Genomic DNA, 18,322 nt, shown 5'->3' with positions numbered 1-18,322 from the left:
TATCTCTAAATACAAGAAGTAGCCTAACTAATCAGATGTCCAAAATAGCCTACTGTCAGCCTCTGAATTTGACTAATTTGCGGGAACATGTGGATCATTGTTTCTCACAGAAAGACAGTGGACAAGAACGTAATTGAATTGTGAATCACTGGTGGAGTTCGTTTTGCATCGCCTGGTGCTCCGGTTGAGTGTAGATGTCACTTAATGGAATGTTCTAAAATGAGAACTCTCCTCACCCGGGGAACCGGGCCATGCAAAACGAACTTGAGCACTAGCGGTCGAAACGCCGCCCCTTCAGATGTCAAGTCGTACATTTAGGCTCCACAGAGGGAACAACCTTTTCCGTGCTTCTCAGTCAGAGCGACAGAAACGCCCTGACGGAGATAGAGGGAGAGAGGGAGAAAGCCATTGAATTGAGAGAGAGAGAGAGAGAGAGAGAGAGAGTGAGAGAGAGAGAGTAGAGGAGAGAGAAGTTTGTAGCCTACTGGAGAAATGTTGGTTGAGATAAATTGAAGCGGGAGGATAAGAAAAAACGCAATATTGTTTTTGAGTAAATCATAACTTTATTGGACGGCAAGGGAATAAAACCTTTTTTTATAAATTGTCTCGGAACTATTGTGTTAGAGAGAGAGACAAAAATAGAGCATCCCGTTATCGAACAAATTGATCTGATGATCATGACGGCAGCTGTCGATATGAAACCGACGTTAACCATCATAAAGTCTGAAAGAATGGACGGTGAGTAAATCAACTTTTTAACTTTGACATAATATAACATTGTAATTACAGTAGCCTGTGCTCCGTATGTTTCATATTACCCGGTCCATAGCGGCTTGCATTTCAAACTTGCGTCAACTTTTGTAAGGCAAAATGCTATCATATGTAGTGCAACATGTATCAGTGGAGGTGATAAGTATTTCCCTATGATAAAGCCATCATGTAGCCTAACGGGACATTAATGTCCGCGTCCTATCGCATCTCCATAATTGTTGTGTATGCATGAACAAGACAACATGTTTCGATAAATGTTTGTGGTTCCAGACAGTTGTGTTGGATAAAATAATGGACAAGGGAAAATGCATGTATTTTGTTTTACATGACTTTTATGCAATTTAGGTTACAGTACATTATGCTTGGTTTATAACCTACTCCTAACCTACAAAATAAATGATATCCCCTGTTTACATAGTTGTATTTCTTAATCTTCTATCTCATGTTCAGTAGAAATGATGCAGGGACTATTCTGTCTATACTGGTCTAAAGCTCTGTATCACAAGGCTAGACTGCAGGCTGCTGAACCCTGCACTAGACTGACAATCATATTTCAGAGGATGAAGAGTTCATTTATGAGGAGACATGATTGAACTATTTTACCTGTATGAACACTTACTTCAACTATGGTAAATAACGTAAGACTAAAGCAATCAGTGTGACATTGTGCATAAGCGTGTTAAAAATATATATTTGAATTTGACAGTTGACACATTTCCTCATTCATAAAAAGTTTGTTAATTTGAACACATTATTATTTATGGAGGTTTACAGTAGCCGTGTGCCTGTTGTGTATGCCTTTGGTATAATAGTAAAAAAAAAAGTCTGTCCAAATGATTTCCCTCTAGAGAGTAAGCCTTCTCTTTCATCCTGAGATCATGCCTCTCCGGGCACCTACTATCACAGTCCCATCTCCTCTCCCAATCACAGCCCATCTAACGGCCTCTCCCAGTCTCCCTCCCTGGCCACCCAGAGTTGCCCCAGCCCCAGCACAGGGAGGGGGGGTGTCATATCAGGCATGCTGCTCTGTCTGCATGGGAGACCACGCCCAGTCATCAGTATTCCCCCTCTCCTTTCCCCCTCTCATCTCCTCCTTGCTGAGTGGTTTAGCTGGCGTCTCCAGAGAGAACCAGAGGCAGACGGGGTGATGAGTGTGCAGGCCTAAGGGCTGGATATCCTGCCTGCTGCCCGTAAGGCCAGGCCAGGTTGCACTGGGCTGTGGCATGGAGACAAGCCCACACAACACAGTGTTTGTGTCTGTATTTAGATCCTTGTGGTTTAATTCCCCTCAAAGTGACTCGGTTCTTTTACACAGAGAATCAGGCTGATTTCACTCTTTCTTTCTTCATTGATAGGGCTGACTGGGCTTTAGTAGCTAACATCAGGCTAATAATAAGACAAGTTTTTAGCTTCAGAAGTGTGCCAGCTGTTAAGGTGGCAAAGGCTTGAGACGTCATGGAAACATAATACATACACTACACTGTAACCCGATACGCTGAAAAAAAGGAAGAACGTGTAATGACTCCTTGAGGTGAAGCACTGGTGATGTGTTCACCACTTTAATTCAGATTACACCTGCAGAAGGTGCACACACACACACGCACACACACACACACACACAAACACACACACACATAGGAATGGTAACACACTCATATAAAAAAGTTGCTGACAGCTGCAGTGGGGTTGCCAAAACATACTGCTATCTTGCAAAGCCATTTCGCAATGCTAGCTCCCTCTTCCTCTACCGACCATGTGTGCTGGGGTCAGGCTGTAGCTGCCAAGACTCTCTACATCAGACATACACATTCCGTCTACTCCTTCCCAGTTTCCATGTAGCTAGCTTCTCTCACTGCAAATAGGACAGTAGACCAATGGCCCACTGATGAAGTGAACCCTTCCTGCTCCTTCTGATCCAAAGAGGAAATTGCAATGTTCCTCGGTGGCTGGTTTATACTAGAACAGCCCTTTGTCTGTGAATGGTGGAAAGGGTTAAGTGAGCTATAGAGTGATGATACTTAGGCAGAGGATTTGGTTAGTAACATTTACACTAAGATACAGGTATAACTTTTTTCTGTCTCTTTTTCTCTCTATGCGCACATGCACGCACGCGCAGAAACACACACACACACACACACACACACACACACACACACACACACACACACACACACACACACACACACACACACACACACACACACACACACACACACACACACACACACACACACACACACACACACACAGAGAGCAAGACAATAGGATTAAGTGGTTGGAGTACATCTCATTGTCTTGTTTATTTTTCTATCTTTGTGAAGGTGCAGTGAGTGTCAGTTTACTGAAGCTTTTTTCACTCTATCCCACTGAGGTAATTCTTTTTAAGTGCCTACAGGCTGTGGTGGAGGTTAGGGGTGATCCAAAACAAAGCTGTTTATATTCCACAAAGCAGGTTCCCGAGTTACAGTAGTGGTACTGACATAGTAGATCCTTCATTCCTTCATTCCCACACACAGTAGTGCCAATGATATATTGGGAAATACAAGTTTTCCACATGCAAGTGAACAGTTGGCAATAAAGTGCTCCAATATTGAATTAGATATGTACTGTAAGCCCAGTATAACGTTGAGCATGGTGCAGGAGCTGATTACCCCATTTATCAAGTAGCCATAACAGAACTAGAAAGCTATGGAGTGGAGCTGCCAAGGCTTAGATAAGTCCGATTTCTTCTCAAGATGGAGGGTGTCGGATTGCAATATAACGGCCTCTTTTTCTGATTTCAAAAGAATGTAGCTTATGGCTTCTTTACAGTACTGTATATACACTACTCCTACCATCCTGTATCCTGTACAAGAACATGTGCTGTCCTGTACTGACTGAGTCCTCCCTGCATGGTCTATGATCCCGCTCTCTCTGTTCATCAGGTCTGCAGGTCAGGGTTAATTGACTGAGAGGAATGTGTGCGGCAGGCAGGACTGCTCGGTCGCATTCTCCCTTTTATCTGATTAAGACGCTGCTTGTCTTAACTGGCCCGCTGCACTACCGGGCCGGGCGGCTGCACTCAGAACCCCTTATGCTACCACACACCCTAGCCACACACAGCCAGCCAGGGCCCTCAACGGGCCGGGAGCCAGAGGCTCGACCCATCTCTCCCCGGGTGGGTGCCTGTTGGCATGGTGAGGTGTGTTTTCCTCCTGGGCATGGTGGCTTGAATAAGCGTGTGTCGGCTGAGGGCTGGTTTGACGTTTTCAGCGCTCCTTCAGTAGTGGGATATAAAATGCAAAATGTGCCCGTGTTTGATCCCGCCTGGCCACTTGGCAGCTGTGCAAACAGCGGTGGGGCGATTCAGCCTCCTCTGATGTGGGCTGCTGCTTCTGGACCCAACAGAACAAACATGTTTGCTCAGGTCCATTTCACTTTGCTGAGTCAAGTAATGGCCAACCAGGATGTTAGATCAAGAGCACTTTTCGGTGCCTGGTATTTGGTGCTGTGCCCATAGTAATTAGACAGTGTTTACCTTAACAATGTATCCATGATGCCAGGCTGCCGTTGTGCCCAGTGGGCATTGGATGCCCAGTCTCCTGAATGGGCCACAGTCTAATTTTATGCAGAGCAGACGTTGGTAGAATGGTTGTCTATGAGGAGAAGTACTTTACTACTGGCCACCATGACACAGTGTCTCTGCTGTCAATGGGCTGTGATGTCACCCTATAATATCATTAAATGGGTATCTCCTCCTCCCTCCTCATCCTTCGTTCATTCATCTCTTTGACCGTGGTCTTCCCCTGTTAATCTGTGAAATGTTATCGTGAATTGGCAATATCGGGATGACTGCACGCATTAATTTAGCCTTTTAGAGTTTAGTCATATACAATAGGTGTGCTACCTTGTGATACATCAGTGTACTAAATAGTAAGCATATGTGGAGAGAGAGGGAGCAAGAAAGGCATTTGAAGGTGTGACATACTGTAAGATGTGCTGAAGCATAGGTATGTGTGGAATCATGTTGAAAAAATGTAATTTGGTAGTATAATGGTATGTGAACTTCTTGAAAGATCATTTCTTTTGACCGTGTCAGAAACATCAGAGAAGATTAATCTCTTGGAGTGTAGCCTTCACCAATAAGTCTTCTCGAGACAGCAACCAAAACAAAGAAACAGCACGTCCCTGAGTTTTACATCCTCCCCCCTCTCATTCCTCCTCTCCTCCTCTCCCTCTCTCCCTCCTCTTTCCCATCCTCTCTGTGGGCCACATGAGCATCTCTCAGTCTAACGTCACCTCAGGCCTTGATGTGGCGTCGGCTTGTCTCATCCCAGCCGTCTGTCAGTCTCTGCTAATCACTGAGTCACAGCACCAGCCGCACCACCGCATGCCACTGGCTGCCTCCTGCCGCCACAGGCCCTTCCTCTCCCCATTACTCCACATTACTGGACTGACTGGGAGAGCTGACTGGGAACTGACTAGTGGGGTCCACGCTGCCTCACCAAACCATGGCCAACCACCTCCCACGCATCCCACCATTCCCTGTGCGTGGCACTACATGTATTTCTGTCCCCATATTGCTGTTTTACAGTTCCTCATCAGGAGGTTGTTTGCCCAGAGTAAGAATACCTTGCCTGGTATACACATCAATCTGGTGTCCTCCGAGGCCAGCCCGGTCTTTTGTTTACGGCCAGCGGCCCAGATTTTCCTCTTTCCTTTTTGTATGCATTTTCTGTTTTCTGCAGACCACCTGTTTTTGGAGTCAGCATGAGTGCTGCTTTTGTAATCAGGCTAGTAGTGAACGTCCCATGAGCCACAGCCTGCGCTTTAATGTCTGTCAACCCTACTATATTAGAGGGGTATTGACAAGCAGTTCTGCTCTACTTAGCAAGGAACAATAAGGAAAGCTGTGGCGGAGGAGGAGAGTTCTATGATGTAGGTGAGGCTCTGTGGCACTCTCATGTCGAGTCGGGTCTCAGTGACGCAGGCACAGTCAAATCGGAGGCGCATGTGCCCTTACCTTGCCCTGCTCTGGACCCCAAGGAGGGGAGGTTGGGGCCAGGGCTCAGGCTGTGGTTGGTTGGGAGTTGGGTGTTTGGAACAGCTGGATGCCTTAGCTTGGCCTGGCTCCTTCTCTCTCTTTCTTCATATCTACATATTTGGGATGGAGTGAGTGGCCTGGCCTGGCAATCTCCAGACTGTGTGTTGCTAACGACAATTACTATGGGCGTCTGGAGGAGGCCCAAGGGTCCGTCCTAATGAGAACTTGACAGCGTTCACTTCCATCACTACAGAGCTGCTGGGACACAGTCCACTGGCAGTTTCTCATAAAACCACATGAAGAGGTCTCTCTACGTGCTCCTATCCTCAGCCCTCAGAGCTCAGACTCCAGTGTGTTTTTTTGGGGAACTTCTTAGGAAGAAATGACAAATAGTGAGTAAATGATGACATTTATTTAGATAGACTGATTGCTTGCATTATGTTTACTCACGTCAAGAGGAACACAATGTTAAGTTCAGTCATTCGTTGACGGTGTGAGTCACATCTACTCAATGTTTTGGAGGAGTCTGTGTGTGTGAGTGTTTGCACGCTCGCGTGCATGTGTTCCATGAGTTGCTGTTATCCATCTGTTACACATCATGATCAGCACACACACAGCTATCTCATTTTGTCTGAAGTGTTGCATTGCGTCAAAAACAGCTACATTGAGATAAAGAGGTAAAAAGTAAGTAGATGTTTGATATGTTTTACAAATATACGATTGTTTGCCTCTCACTCAAACATCAATTTCAACTCTAAAACATCACTGTTCCATTGAAAATAGAGATTAATTCATCTATTTGAACTCCAACCATTTTCTAAGGGGCCACAGTCATTCTCTGACTCATTAGAGGCACACAAGAACGCTGTGGGAAGCACATTAGTGATTGTAAAACACAAGAGGAATGTATGGCACGCAACATGAAAACAATGTGGTCTGGAGGGAATTTATTTATCCACTATCCATCTGTCGCCCATGCTTTAGAATGAGCAGAGCACATTGAGCTGTATGATGTAGAACTGTATCCATATAGTGTTTGTGTGCGTAGAGTGTCACAAACAGAACTGTGGAATTAATTAATATTCTGTTAATATGACGGATTCCCTCTACTTTCAGGCGGTAACGCTTCCCGCCACATTTCAGAACAGTGTCAGGAAACTGTACTCACGGAATGTTGCAGTTTGGGCTGAAAACGGGACAGGCATGGTGGGTTTGTTAGAAGAATCTAAGCGAGCGAGTAAACTGTTTGTCAGATATGTCGTGTGTTTGATTTAATGCCTAAACAGTTCCCTCAGAGCATCCCCTGTGTGTTTACAGCAGGGCTGGGGCCAGGGAAAGCTGCTACATGCCGCTAAGCTCACACCACCTGCTCTGCTCTCTGGCATGGCAGTCTAACAGATAGCCAGAGCCCTGCTAACTCACAAAGAACATGGAACAGCCTTTTCCTGCTTTTTCCCATGTTTTTTGTCTTGGGTAGATTGAAGTGTTCTGAAATATGCTGTAGGCGTTTTTCATAGGGAGCTGGGGCATTGCACAATGTGTATGTATTTTTGCAGAGTGAGACATTTTGCAACCCAGTCGTCACTTCTACTTTGAAGACGCATAAAACCATCTGCTCTTTCTCTATGATTGAAGTATTGAGTGTATGATCGTGAGTAGCAAGACATGTAGGCGGCTGGCATGGATGGTGAGCATGAGCCATTAGTAAGAGCTTTGTCTCTGTTTTCCCCTCTGCAGTAAGCAGGGAATTTCCACCAGCTTTCAAGAGAAATACTTAGCATCCACCAGGCATAGCCTTGGATCAATTGAAAAAGGCAGTTAATGTCATCACACATGAACTGAGACTGGTAAACAATATGGACGAGTTAATGTACTTACTATACATCAGAGCTAGAATTTCAAACATAGAGAAGAGAGAGAAATAAAGAAGAGAAGCTGTGGGGGCATTAGTCTCTGTTAGCCTCAGAGCCTGGAGAGCTGTGTGTTTTGTATTGTAAAGAGAGAGAGACATACTGTAGTTATAGGTCTGGTCAACAGTAGTAATAGTTACAGGTCTGGTCAACAGTAGTAGTAGTTACAGGTCTGGTCAACAGTAGTAGTAGTTACAGGTCTGGTCAACAGTAGTAGTAGGTACAGGTCTGGGTAATAATAGTTACAGGTCTGGTCAACAGTAGTAGTAGTAGTAGTAGTTACAGGTCTGGTCAACAGTAGTAGTAGTTACAGGTCTGGTCAACAGTAGTAGTAGTTACAGGTCTGGTCAACAGTAGTAGTAGTTACAGGTCTGGTCAACAGTAGTAATAGTTACAGGTCTGGTCAACAGTAGTAATAGTTACAGGTCTGGTCAACAGTAGTAGTAGTTACAGGTCTGGTCAACAGTAGTAGTAGTTACAGGTCTGGTCAACAGTAGTAATAGTTACAGGTCTGGTCAACAGTAGTAATAGATACACGTCTGGTCAACAGTAGTAGTAGTTACAGGTCTGGTCAACAGTAGTAGTAGTTATAGGTCTGGTCAACAATAGTAGTAGTTACAGGTCTGGTCAACAGTAATAGTAGTTACAGGTCTGGTCAACAGTAGTAATAGATACAGGTCTGGTCAACAGTAGTAGTAGTTACAGGTCTGGTCAACAGTAGTAATAGATACAGGTCTGGTCAACAGTAGTAATAGTTACAGGTCTGGTCAACAGTAGTAATAGATACAGGTCTGGTCAACAGTAGTAATAGTTACAGGTCTGGTCAACAGTAGTAATAGTTACAGGTCTGGTCAACAGTAGTAGTAGTTACAGGTCTGGTCAACAGTAGTAGTAGTTACAGGTCTGGTCAACAGTAGTAGTAGTTGCAGGTCTGGTCAACAGTAGTAATAGTTACAGGTCTGGTCAACAGTAGTAGTAGTTACAGGTCTGGTCAACAGTAGTAATAGTTACAGGTCTGGTCAACAGTAGTAATAGATACAGGTCTGGTCAACAGTAGTAATAGTTACAGGTCTGGTCAACAGTAGTAGTAGTTACAGGTCTGGTCAACAGTAGTAGTAGTTACAGGTCTGGTCAACAGTAGTAGTAGTTACAGGTCTGGTCAACAGTAGTAATAGTTACAGGTCTGGTCAACAGTAGTAGTAGTTACAGGTCTGGTCAACAGTAGTAGTAGTTACAGGTCTGGTCAACAGTAGTAGTAGTTACAGGTCTGGTCAACAGTAGTAGTAGTTACAGGTCTGGTCAACAGTAGTAATAGTTACAGGTCCGGAGGCTGAGCACCACAAGCTTGTGAAGGGAGTGGGCGCCCAGCAGACAGCGGTGGAGCCCTAAGAATAGCTGCAGTGTTCCAACAAGGAGGGATGGATGGATGGTGGGATAGCCCCAGCCTGTGACCTCAGAGCAGCGCCTGGACTGGCCCATGGTCGGCCCTGATGTAACGCAACTGCTCTGCCTGCCCGGCAGCTTCCTCTAGCGAGTGCCGAGCGGCCTCTTCTATTACTGTCTCTGTCCCTCACATGGGAATCCAAATAGAACAAGCAGTCCTCTCAGGACATAGACTACCCTCTGAACCCCCCCACAACTTCATTCCCCTGCTGAATGGTCTCTCTTTATGTCAGCAGGGTTTATGACCCTTCGGTCCCAGACTGGGACTGATAGGAATCCCCATCAAAGCTCTATCAGATAGCGGTGTCACCTCTGGACATTGGGTCCCTGAGTGAGTTGGACCCCCTGGTGGTACCCACCACGCTGCCTAATAACCTATAAAGCCGTGGAGGGATATTTTCCATAAAGGGGTTAACCGGGGTTGGCCCTGAAATGACCGACCCGCTCAACCCACCACTCACCTCTCTCTTTCTTTCTAGGAAGTGACACCTTAGCCTCAGGAAGTGGACCCTCTCGCATACTTAAATACAGCCTTACAGTGCTGCAGAGAGAGAGAAAGAGAGGTGTATTGTCAGCCACGGATGTTAATCTCACATCGGACTGAAATAAATCAGCCCTTTATGGCTTTAAAAGCATTTCACTGCTGAAATATTTGACAGTCCACTGAATAGCCCTATAGACATTCTCCCCACTTTGATCGCACACCCACTGTCTTTCTCTCTCACACACACAGTGACAGACCTAAATGGACACACACACATTCATACACACTCAGTCTAGGACTATTTATAGCCACATGATAGCACAGTGTCTCTTTCTCCCATTGTGTGGGTGGAAGTTGCCTGCTCCATGCATATCGAGGCAGCGTCGTAGCAGGGGGTTTATGAATGAACGCATCAGTCTCAGCCAGAGACAGCATCGTAGCAGGGTGTTTATGAAGGAACGCAGCAGTCTCAGCCAGAGACAGCATTGTAGCAGGGGGTTTATGAAGGAACTCAGCAGTCTCAGCCAGAGACAGCATTGTAGCAGGGGGTTTATGAAGGAACTCAGCAGTCTCAGCCAGAGACAGCATCGTAGCAGGGTGTTTATGAAGGAACGCAGCAGTCTCAGCCAGAGACAGCATTGTAGCAGGGGGTTTATGAAGGAACTCAGCAGTCTCAGCCAGAGACAGCATTGTAGCAGGGGGTTTATGAAGGAACGCAGCAGTCTCAGCCAGAGACAGCATCGTAGCAGGGTGTTTATGAAGGAACGCAGCAGTCTCAGCCAGAGACAGCATCGTAGCAGGGTGTTTATGAAGGAACGCAGCAGTCTCAGCCAGAGACAGCATTGTAGCAGGGGGTTTATGAATGAACGCAGCAGTCTCAGCCAGAGACAGCATCGTAGCAGGGTGTTTATGAAGGAACGCAGTAGTCTCAGCCAGAGACAGCATCGTAGCAGGGTGTTTATGAATGAACGCAGCAGTCTCAGCCAGAGGCAACGTTGTAGCAGGGTGTTTATGAAGGAACGCAGTAGTCTCAGCCAGAGACAGCATCGTAGCAGGGTGTTTATGAATGAACGCAGCAGTCTCAGCCAGAGGCAACGTCGTAACAGGGTGTTTATGAATGAACACAGCAGTCTCAGCCAGAGACAACGTCGTAGCAGGGAGTTTATGAATGAACACAGCAGTCTCAGCCAGAGACAACTTCGTAGCAGTGAGTTTATGAATGAACACAGCAGTCTCAGCCAGAGGCAACGTTGTAGCAGGGAGTTTATGAATGAACACAGCAGTCTCAGCCAGAGGCAACGTTGTAGCAGGGAGTTTATGAATGAACACAGCAGTCTCAGCCAGAGGCAAGGAGAGGCAGGGAGGAGAGGCAGGGAGGAGAGGCAGGGAGGAGAGGCAGGGAGGTGGCACCGTTCCAGACACTGAGAGTGTGTGAGAGCAGAGGGAGCACTTTGAGGCCTGTGATCAACTCACATTACAGCTCAATGACTCATCCTTCCAGTCTCCCTCCACTCCCCTCACCCACCCTACCCCACCCGCCTTGGTCTGCTGCACCCCAGCCCCACCACGGTTCCTTAGGGCCATGGCCCTGGCCACAAAATCCCAATTTCACGCCCTCGCTCCGGCGCACAGGCGAAGAAGGCTGCTAATTTGGTTCACGTGTGCCTCCCTCCTCCTCCTGTTCCCGACTGCTAACAGACCTGGCGGCCAGAGGTGTGGACTGGAACCTTTTGTCTGCAGGGAAGGTTAGGAGTGGGGGAAGGGAGATGGTTAGTCCAGCACGCACAGCATCCATTCAGTAGGTGTCTCTCGGGACAGATATCATAGTGGCACTCCGCACATCAAGCACTCACTGACATTACTCACAGGATGACACCAGAGCAGTGGCTGTCAATATATTTTACAGTATATCTACAGCACATCTCTCTCCCAATGTCTGTCAATGATTATATAGTCCCATTTTACATACCACTTCTAATTAAAATTGGAATGATCCGTATGTTCTCTTAATTGGCAGGCAATAAAACTATTTACCACAAGCCACATGCAGACACGGTCCTCCCTTTCTCCACTCTGTAATCTAAGTTGTGGGTGTCATAGATCACCAACCTTACCCTTCTTCTGTCATAATCACACCCCATATTAAACGCAATCACACTGTCAGTCCACTAAATGGATGGGTCTTATCCTATGATAGACTACCACTCTGTGTTAGAGGTGGCTAGCGGATGCTTATTAACGCTCAGTGATAGTGACCTGCTCTGCCCAGCCTGCCATAATGGGACTCCCAGGCATTGAAACCATATCAGGACCTCATATTTTAGCAGAGACTCTAGACCCAAGCCTGCCTCCCCAGTTAATGGATGGACAGTACATTAGCGATCTTACAGAGAACTGCATAGGCTGTTTAGAGAGGGAGTGAGCACCATTCTCAGTATACTGTATGAAATGTAATCATTTGTAATGTGTAAAACAGAATCATATTCAGTTCAGACTATAGAGCTTCATGCACCAGGAAATATCATGTTCAAGTTAAAACATGAATGTTATGCAGTACATTGGTTAAGTACAGACACACGCACATTGGTTAAGTACAGACACACGCACATTGGTTAAGTACAGACACACGCACATTGGTTAAGTACAGACACACGCACATTGGTTAAGTACAGACACACGCACATTGGTTAAGTACAGACACACGCACATTGGTTAAGTACAGACACACGCACATTGGTTAAGTACAGACACACGCACATTGGTTAAGTACAGACACACGCACATTGGTTAAGTACAGACCCTCGCACATTGGTTAAGTAGAGACCCTTGCACATTGGTTAAGTACAGACACACGCACATTGGTTAAGTACAGACACTCGCACATTGGTTAAGTACAGACCCTCGCACATTGGTTAAGTCATAACTAGGACACCTGTCTTTTCTAGGTTTTTTAAACCGCCTGTTTCAGCTGTTTCTGAAGGATCTGAAGCCCCACCTGCTCACCCAGAGGGAGCTATGTGTGTCTTTGAGTTGGTTTGAAAGTGCAGACAAACTCCGCTCGATCCATCTCAAATAAAATGCAACATTCCCTCAGTCTTTGCCTTTGATAGATATCAAAGCCCAGGCACAGTCTGACTCTGAGCATGCTCCATCTCATCTCAGACTGCGACCGCTCTCCGCTAGTGCTATCTAACACTACATAGTTACTCAACAACCAGCCGCCTTGGTGAAGACGGTCAAGTTGACCGTGCAGTCAGGGACATGGTGTACGCTATACAGTCAGGTCTCGTTTTATTTTAATTTCAGAATGCTTTCAGAATCGGAGCCTGTTTTGCTGTGTGATGTCGAGGGCCTTGTCTGACAAAAGCCTCTACAGTCTTTTGCAAAATGATACTAAAATAGCTTGATACTGTAGAAATGTGTAACCTAGCCAACAGAGTGGATACTCTAATATGCAGTATAATCAGGTCTTCCAAATGGAGAGAGAGGGAGCATGGAGGCCTAATCCAATCGCACACCGTTAGTGTTACGGTTCGCCTCCATTTGGGCACTCTGCATAATGTGGCCTGTCAGCTTCCAGCAGTTAAACAGAGAGAGAGAGCCTTGGGTTCCAGTCAGGCAGTGTTGGGTTACAGTTCCACAGCCCAACGAGGAGAGATAGCTGTTGTGCATTCCATAAGAAGTCGGGAACATTGACGAGCGTTGAAAACACGCATGAACTGCACATCGCCAAGGCCTCCCCTTCGCTGGGCTGGCAGATCAAACCAGGGCAGAGATGCCAGAACATCTGTGGCGTTGAGAGACAGCAGAGTGGTGACAAAACATCTCCAATCTCCCTCCGGACCTGCTTGTGATCTGGTAGTTTACCTCACACGGCGAGGGGTGATAGAGACAGAGTGACATACAGCCGTGGTAGTCATTTATGCCTTTCTTTGTTATGAAATGCGGTGTGGGGATTTCTATATTTATTCACAGTAGATTGTCTGTCTCTCTGTCTGTCTCTCTGTCTGTGTTTGTCTCTCTCTCTCTCTTTTCATGTCTTTGTTTTTTCAGACTGTTGCCATCTTGATCCGAGTAGAGTTTTAGCACTCTAGTCTAGCTCTCCTGCCCTGGGGGCTTTCCCTCTCCCCCTCCCTCCATCCACCCCTCTGTAATCTGGTAGAGTTGAATTAGATCAGTGCGAGTCATCGTGCACTGTTTAAAGCCATCAAAGAGTGCTCTGTCTCCTGCTGTGGGCCCACTGGCTGTGAGGAGAGAACAGTGAGCCTGTGTGTCTGGGACCCCAGAGACACCCCTCACCCTTCATACACCCCCTCGACCCCCTCCAGCCTGGCAGGGCTCAGGGTGACATCATCACCTCGTCCCTAACCTCTGACCCTTTCCGTTTGACCACCGTGGTGTCGGGGTGACAGTAGACCCTCTGTGTGTCAAGGGAGGACATAGTTAGGAGGTCACAGTGGCCACTGATAGGTATTAGCCCCACCTTGTGAGTCCCACCCAGGGTGTGACCAGGTCAGTGAGAATGGCCTCTGAAAGCCTCTTAAAGCCCTTCTACCTTGTCCATGTGTGAGTCATTCATGTATTATATTGCCAAACAAACAACCCTTCGCTTTGAGGCACTTTGACAACACGGAGAGTGGAAGCTGGAGCATGTATTGTTTGTGGACACACGTATCTGACCAATGTGTTTGCGGCAGCTACCTTATAGTATAATTGATTCTCTCCCAAGTTGATACACTGTCTGTCTGGACAGTGTGTGTGTGTGGCCCTGTGCTCTGTCTCTGACTGCTAGTCTCTCTCTCCTGTGTGACTGACAGATCTGGAGTGTGGAGACGTGCCCCTGCTCACTCCAGGGAGTAAAGAGATGATGTCGCAGGCTCTGAAGGACACGTTCAGCGGCTTCACAAAGGAACAGCAACGACTGGCTATTCCCAAAGGTAAGGCACTTAAACAAGGGATTACTTTCTCTTTTTGTGTCTTTCTCTCTATTTCTATTTCTCTTTCTCTCCCTCTGTTTCTTGTTCTATCTCTCACTTTACATGTATATTTTTAGATTAACCACTGTGGCATGTTTCCCTATACACACTCAAAACCTAAACCCTTCCTCTCAGTATGACTAAAGATAGCTAAGTGGTGACATTATATTCAAAATGACAGATTGAGTGTACTGGTTGTCAGACAGACTGTAGGAATCAGAGAAAGCCGGGGTAGAGAGACAGACAAAAATGATTCATTATGGTTCTTCGATTGAGGCATACCGAAGAGCTCATCATTTTGTTAATAGCAGGTCTATATTGGGTTTCCCCAGTCCAGCCCTACCAGGCAGTCTGCAAATAGCTGGGGTTTCACTGACTGTCTATTGTTACTGTCACCACGTATCTGCACCACTCCTCCTCTTACCTCTAATAGCAGCAGCAGGTCTAAAATCATGACCCACTGAAACTGCTAATGAAAATGAATGTGCTAGAGAAATGGCTCTGTGGCCTGATAATACCTCATCTCCATTCTAGTTCAGGGGAGTGTAGATTAAACCAGGGAGTGGACTGGAGGTATTTTGTGACCATGTATATGACTGTGACCTCAGGTAGCTCTTCAGTGACATGTCCCTCCCTCTCCCCCCATGTCCTTCTCAGACCCCAGGCAGTGGACAGAGAGCCACGTGGGAGAGTGGCTGACGTGGACGGTGAACGAGTTCAGCCTGAAGAGTGTGGACTTCCACAAGTTTTGTATGAACGGGGCCAGTCTGTGTGCTTTGGGGAAGGAACGCTTCCTCGATCTAGCTCCTGACTTTGTGGGCGACATTCTCTGGGAACATCTAGAGATGCTTCAGAAAGGTAGGCCCAGGCTATAGCATGATTGTACTACAGTACCCATAATGCTCCGTACAACATATCAATCAGTGTTGGGCTCAATTCGAATTGAAGTAATTTAATATTCAGAAATGTCAAAACTTTTTATATAAATACTTTTCAGTTTATTGAGAAGTAATTAAAAAAAGAAATGCCTTTGATATATTATTAAATTGTGATTTCTCTTTACTTCCTGAATTGACTACCTTCAATGAAAAATTGAGCCCAACCCTGGTATCAATCACAAGCCTCAGAAATGCTTACTGTTCCGGTCACATTAGCTGTAGTGTGTATTGAAGCACAGCATTGTCTATCTTTGTGCAAAACGATTTCAAGTGTTAGCGCTGTTAGCATTTACATGGTAATCTGAGACGAAGAGGAAGACCTCCCGTTCCTCCTGGTCATTAATATTTAATCAGCTAGGCCCAACCATACTGCATGCAGTGTGTTTATGGCTATTATAGGATACATGAAATCAATGACGGGGTCAGTGACAGTTGATATCTATTTTTCATGAAGAAGACACAAAGCATTTCCCTGTCAACGGCCTGACCTCTACCTTCCAGGAATCCCACTATACCTCAGACTACTTTGTCAGTAAGTATCACTGAGGGGACTACATCCTATGTACTGTAAGTCTGGATCTAATGCATCAATGGTTTGTTAATCCCTCTCTATCTTTCTCTCCTCCTCCCTTTCTCTCACCCCCTCCCTCTCTCTCTCCTCATCCGCCTCCTACTCCTGTGTTTCTGCAGGCTATGGCATTGAACATGCCCAGTGCGTTCCTCCCTCTGAATACTCCGAGCCGGGCTTCATCACAGAGTCCTACCAGACCCTTCACCCAATCAGCTCAGAGGACCTGCTGTCACTCAAGTACGAGAGTGAATACCCCAACGTCATCCTCCGGGACATGCCCCTCAATCCACTTCAGGGGGACTACTTCTCCGTCAAACAGGAGGTGGTCTCCCCCGACAACATGTGTGTGGGCCGCATCAGCAGAGGTGAGGGGTTACACACAAGATAGTGAAGGAAATGGTTGGAAATCAAGGTTTAGTGTAGTGTGGCTGTTACAGCTGCTGTATTTTAGGTGCCCTATCTCAAAGAGGAACAAGTTAACTTAGGTAATTGGGGCCATTACGTGAGTAGGCCTTTAGTCCATGTCTCAGTTCTGCATAAGACTGAGACTCTGATTCAATCTGATTCAATCCATACAGTATGAATCTATGATAGATATGATTTGTGTGAGTCTTGAGGTCTAGCTAATTGTGTTGGGTTTGTGAACATCACTGTGAGCGTGTGATTTTGCTGATGTTCTCCAATCTTGCCCTGCCACATCACTCATGTACCAGGATAGTAGAAAGGAGGCCCTATAGCTGGCTTGTGGATCAAGCAAACTCGCCTCGAGGAGAAAATAAATTAATTGTTTGTGTCAAGAGTGAGAAGTGAACAAAGCCACACGGTTCATTAGAGCTGTCTGTCCCTATAGCTTTCATGTAAAACAGCTCAAGCGAGGTAACTTTAAAAAACAACCACATTTTTTTTCTCTCTCTCAACTTTCTCATCTCTGTTTCTCACATCTCAACCTTGAGGCTGTTCTCAGCAAGGACAGAGAGTGACAGAGTGTCAGAGAGCGTGGGTTTTCTTTCTCAAGAACCGCTCTGTTTACTTTGTCACATGCACATCTGTTTGCTTTCCCACTGATCGTTTGGAGAAGAATTAACAGTGCGGTTTACATTGATACCAATAAAGCTGGGATTTTCTTCTCAAATCCCCCAGCTGAACAAATGAATAGGGGGTATCAGGGATTTTACAGTACACAGGACCAATCCAGTGGACTGACTGGGCATTCGCCTGCAAGGTATGTCCAGGCCTCGTACATAATAAATCCCAGGGTTTTTGGCAGCGCATTGTGCTTTCTCAATGTGGGAAAGTATTTGTGGCACCACCGAAAACCACACGTGGCTTCAATTTGTGCAATTGAAGATTTCAGCATCAGTCGAGGCACTGGATTATCTTTCATTCTTTAATAGCTCTCAGTTGAAATGCTCCTCTTATCTTTGCCAAGGCCAGAAATAGCAATTCAATTTGTATTGATCTTCTTCCAATTAGACAAAACCAAATGCCAGTTGCGTATGCTAAACTGAGTGTGAAATGAAGGGGCCAAGACCATACATTGCGTTATACAGAACAAAGAAGCTCAGTGAGAGTGTAATTTACTGCCAATGTCTAATGTGTATTCCTGCTATAAATATTGTCCTCTGTCAAATCGTAATGTCCCTGCTCAATACGATTTACTTTCAGACAATTATATTATCATTCCCTCTCACACCTTGAGACAATACAACTAACAGCTTCTGCTCTCTGTCTCTCAGGTAAGCTGGGAGGACAGGACTCATTTGAGAGCATTGAGAGCTTTGAAAGCTGTGACCGTCTGACCCAGTCCTGGAGCAGCCAGTCTTCCTTCAACAGTCTGCAGCGCGTCCCATCCTACGACAACTTTGACTCCGAGGACTACCCCAATGCCCTACACGGACACAAGCCCAAGGGAACCTTCAAGGACTACGTCAGGGAGCGCTCAGACCTCAGCAAGGACAAACCTGTCATCCCCGCCGCAGCACTCGCAGGATACACAGGTCAGACGAAATTAATGAATGAATGATGTCATCAATAAATCCATCAATCAAATGTATTAATAAAGCCCTTTAACATCAGCAGATGTCACAAAGTGCTTATGCCAGAAACCCAGCTTAAAACCCCAAACAGCAAGCAATGCAGATGTAGAAGCACAGTGGCTAGGAAAAACTCCCTAGAAAGGAAGAAACCTAGAGAGGAACCAGGCTCT

The 18,322-nt window shown here is 46.1% G+C and overlaps 1 protein-coding gene across 1 annotated transcript in view; it reads left to right on the top strand.

The window, feature by feature from the left end:
* The first annotated feature begins 367 nt into the window (after positions 1-367).
* Positions 368-18,322, top strand: part of LOC120028667 (protein c-ets-1-B) — a 28,181-nt gene continuing 10,226 nt past the window's right edge. The window contains exons 1-6 of the mRNA XM_038973877.1: positions 368-738; positions 14,449-14,568; positions 15,265-15,465; positions 16,000-16,077; positions 16,236-16,481; positions 17,853-18,113. Of these exons, the coding sequence (XP_038829805.1) occupies positions 672-738; positions 14,449-14,568; positions 15,265-15,465; positions 16,000-16,077; positions 16,236-16,481; positions 17,853-18,113 (973 nt within the window). The 5' untranslated portion in view covers positions 368-671. The remainder of the gene's footprint in view (positions 739-14,448; positions 14,569-15,264; positions 15,466-15,999; positions 16,078-16,235; positions 16,482-17,852; positions 18,114-18,322) is intronic.

This window comes from Salvelinus namaycush, chromosome 34, assembly GCF_016432855.1.
Source record: "Salvelinus namaycush isolate Seneca chromosome 34, SaNama_1.0, whole genome shotgun sequence".
NCBI lineage: Eukaryota > Metazoa > Chordata > Actinopteri > Salmoniformes > Salmonidae > Salvelinus > Salvelinus namaycush.
This window is presented reverse-complemented; position numbering and strand designations above follow the sequence as displayed.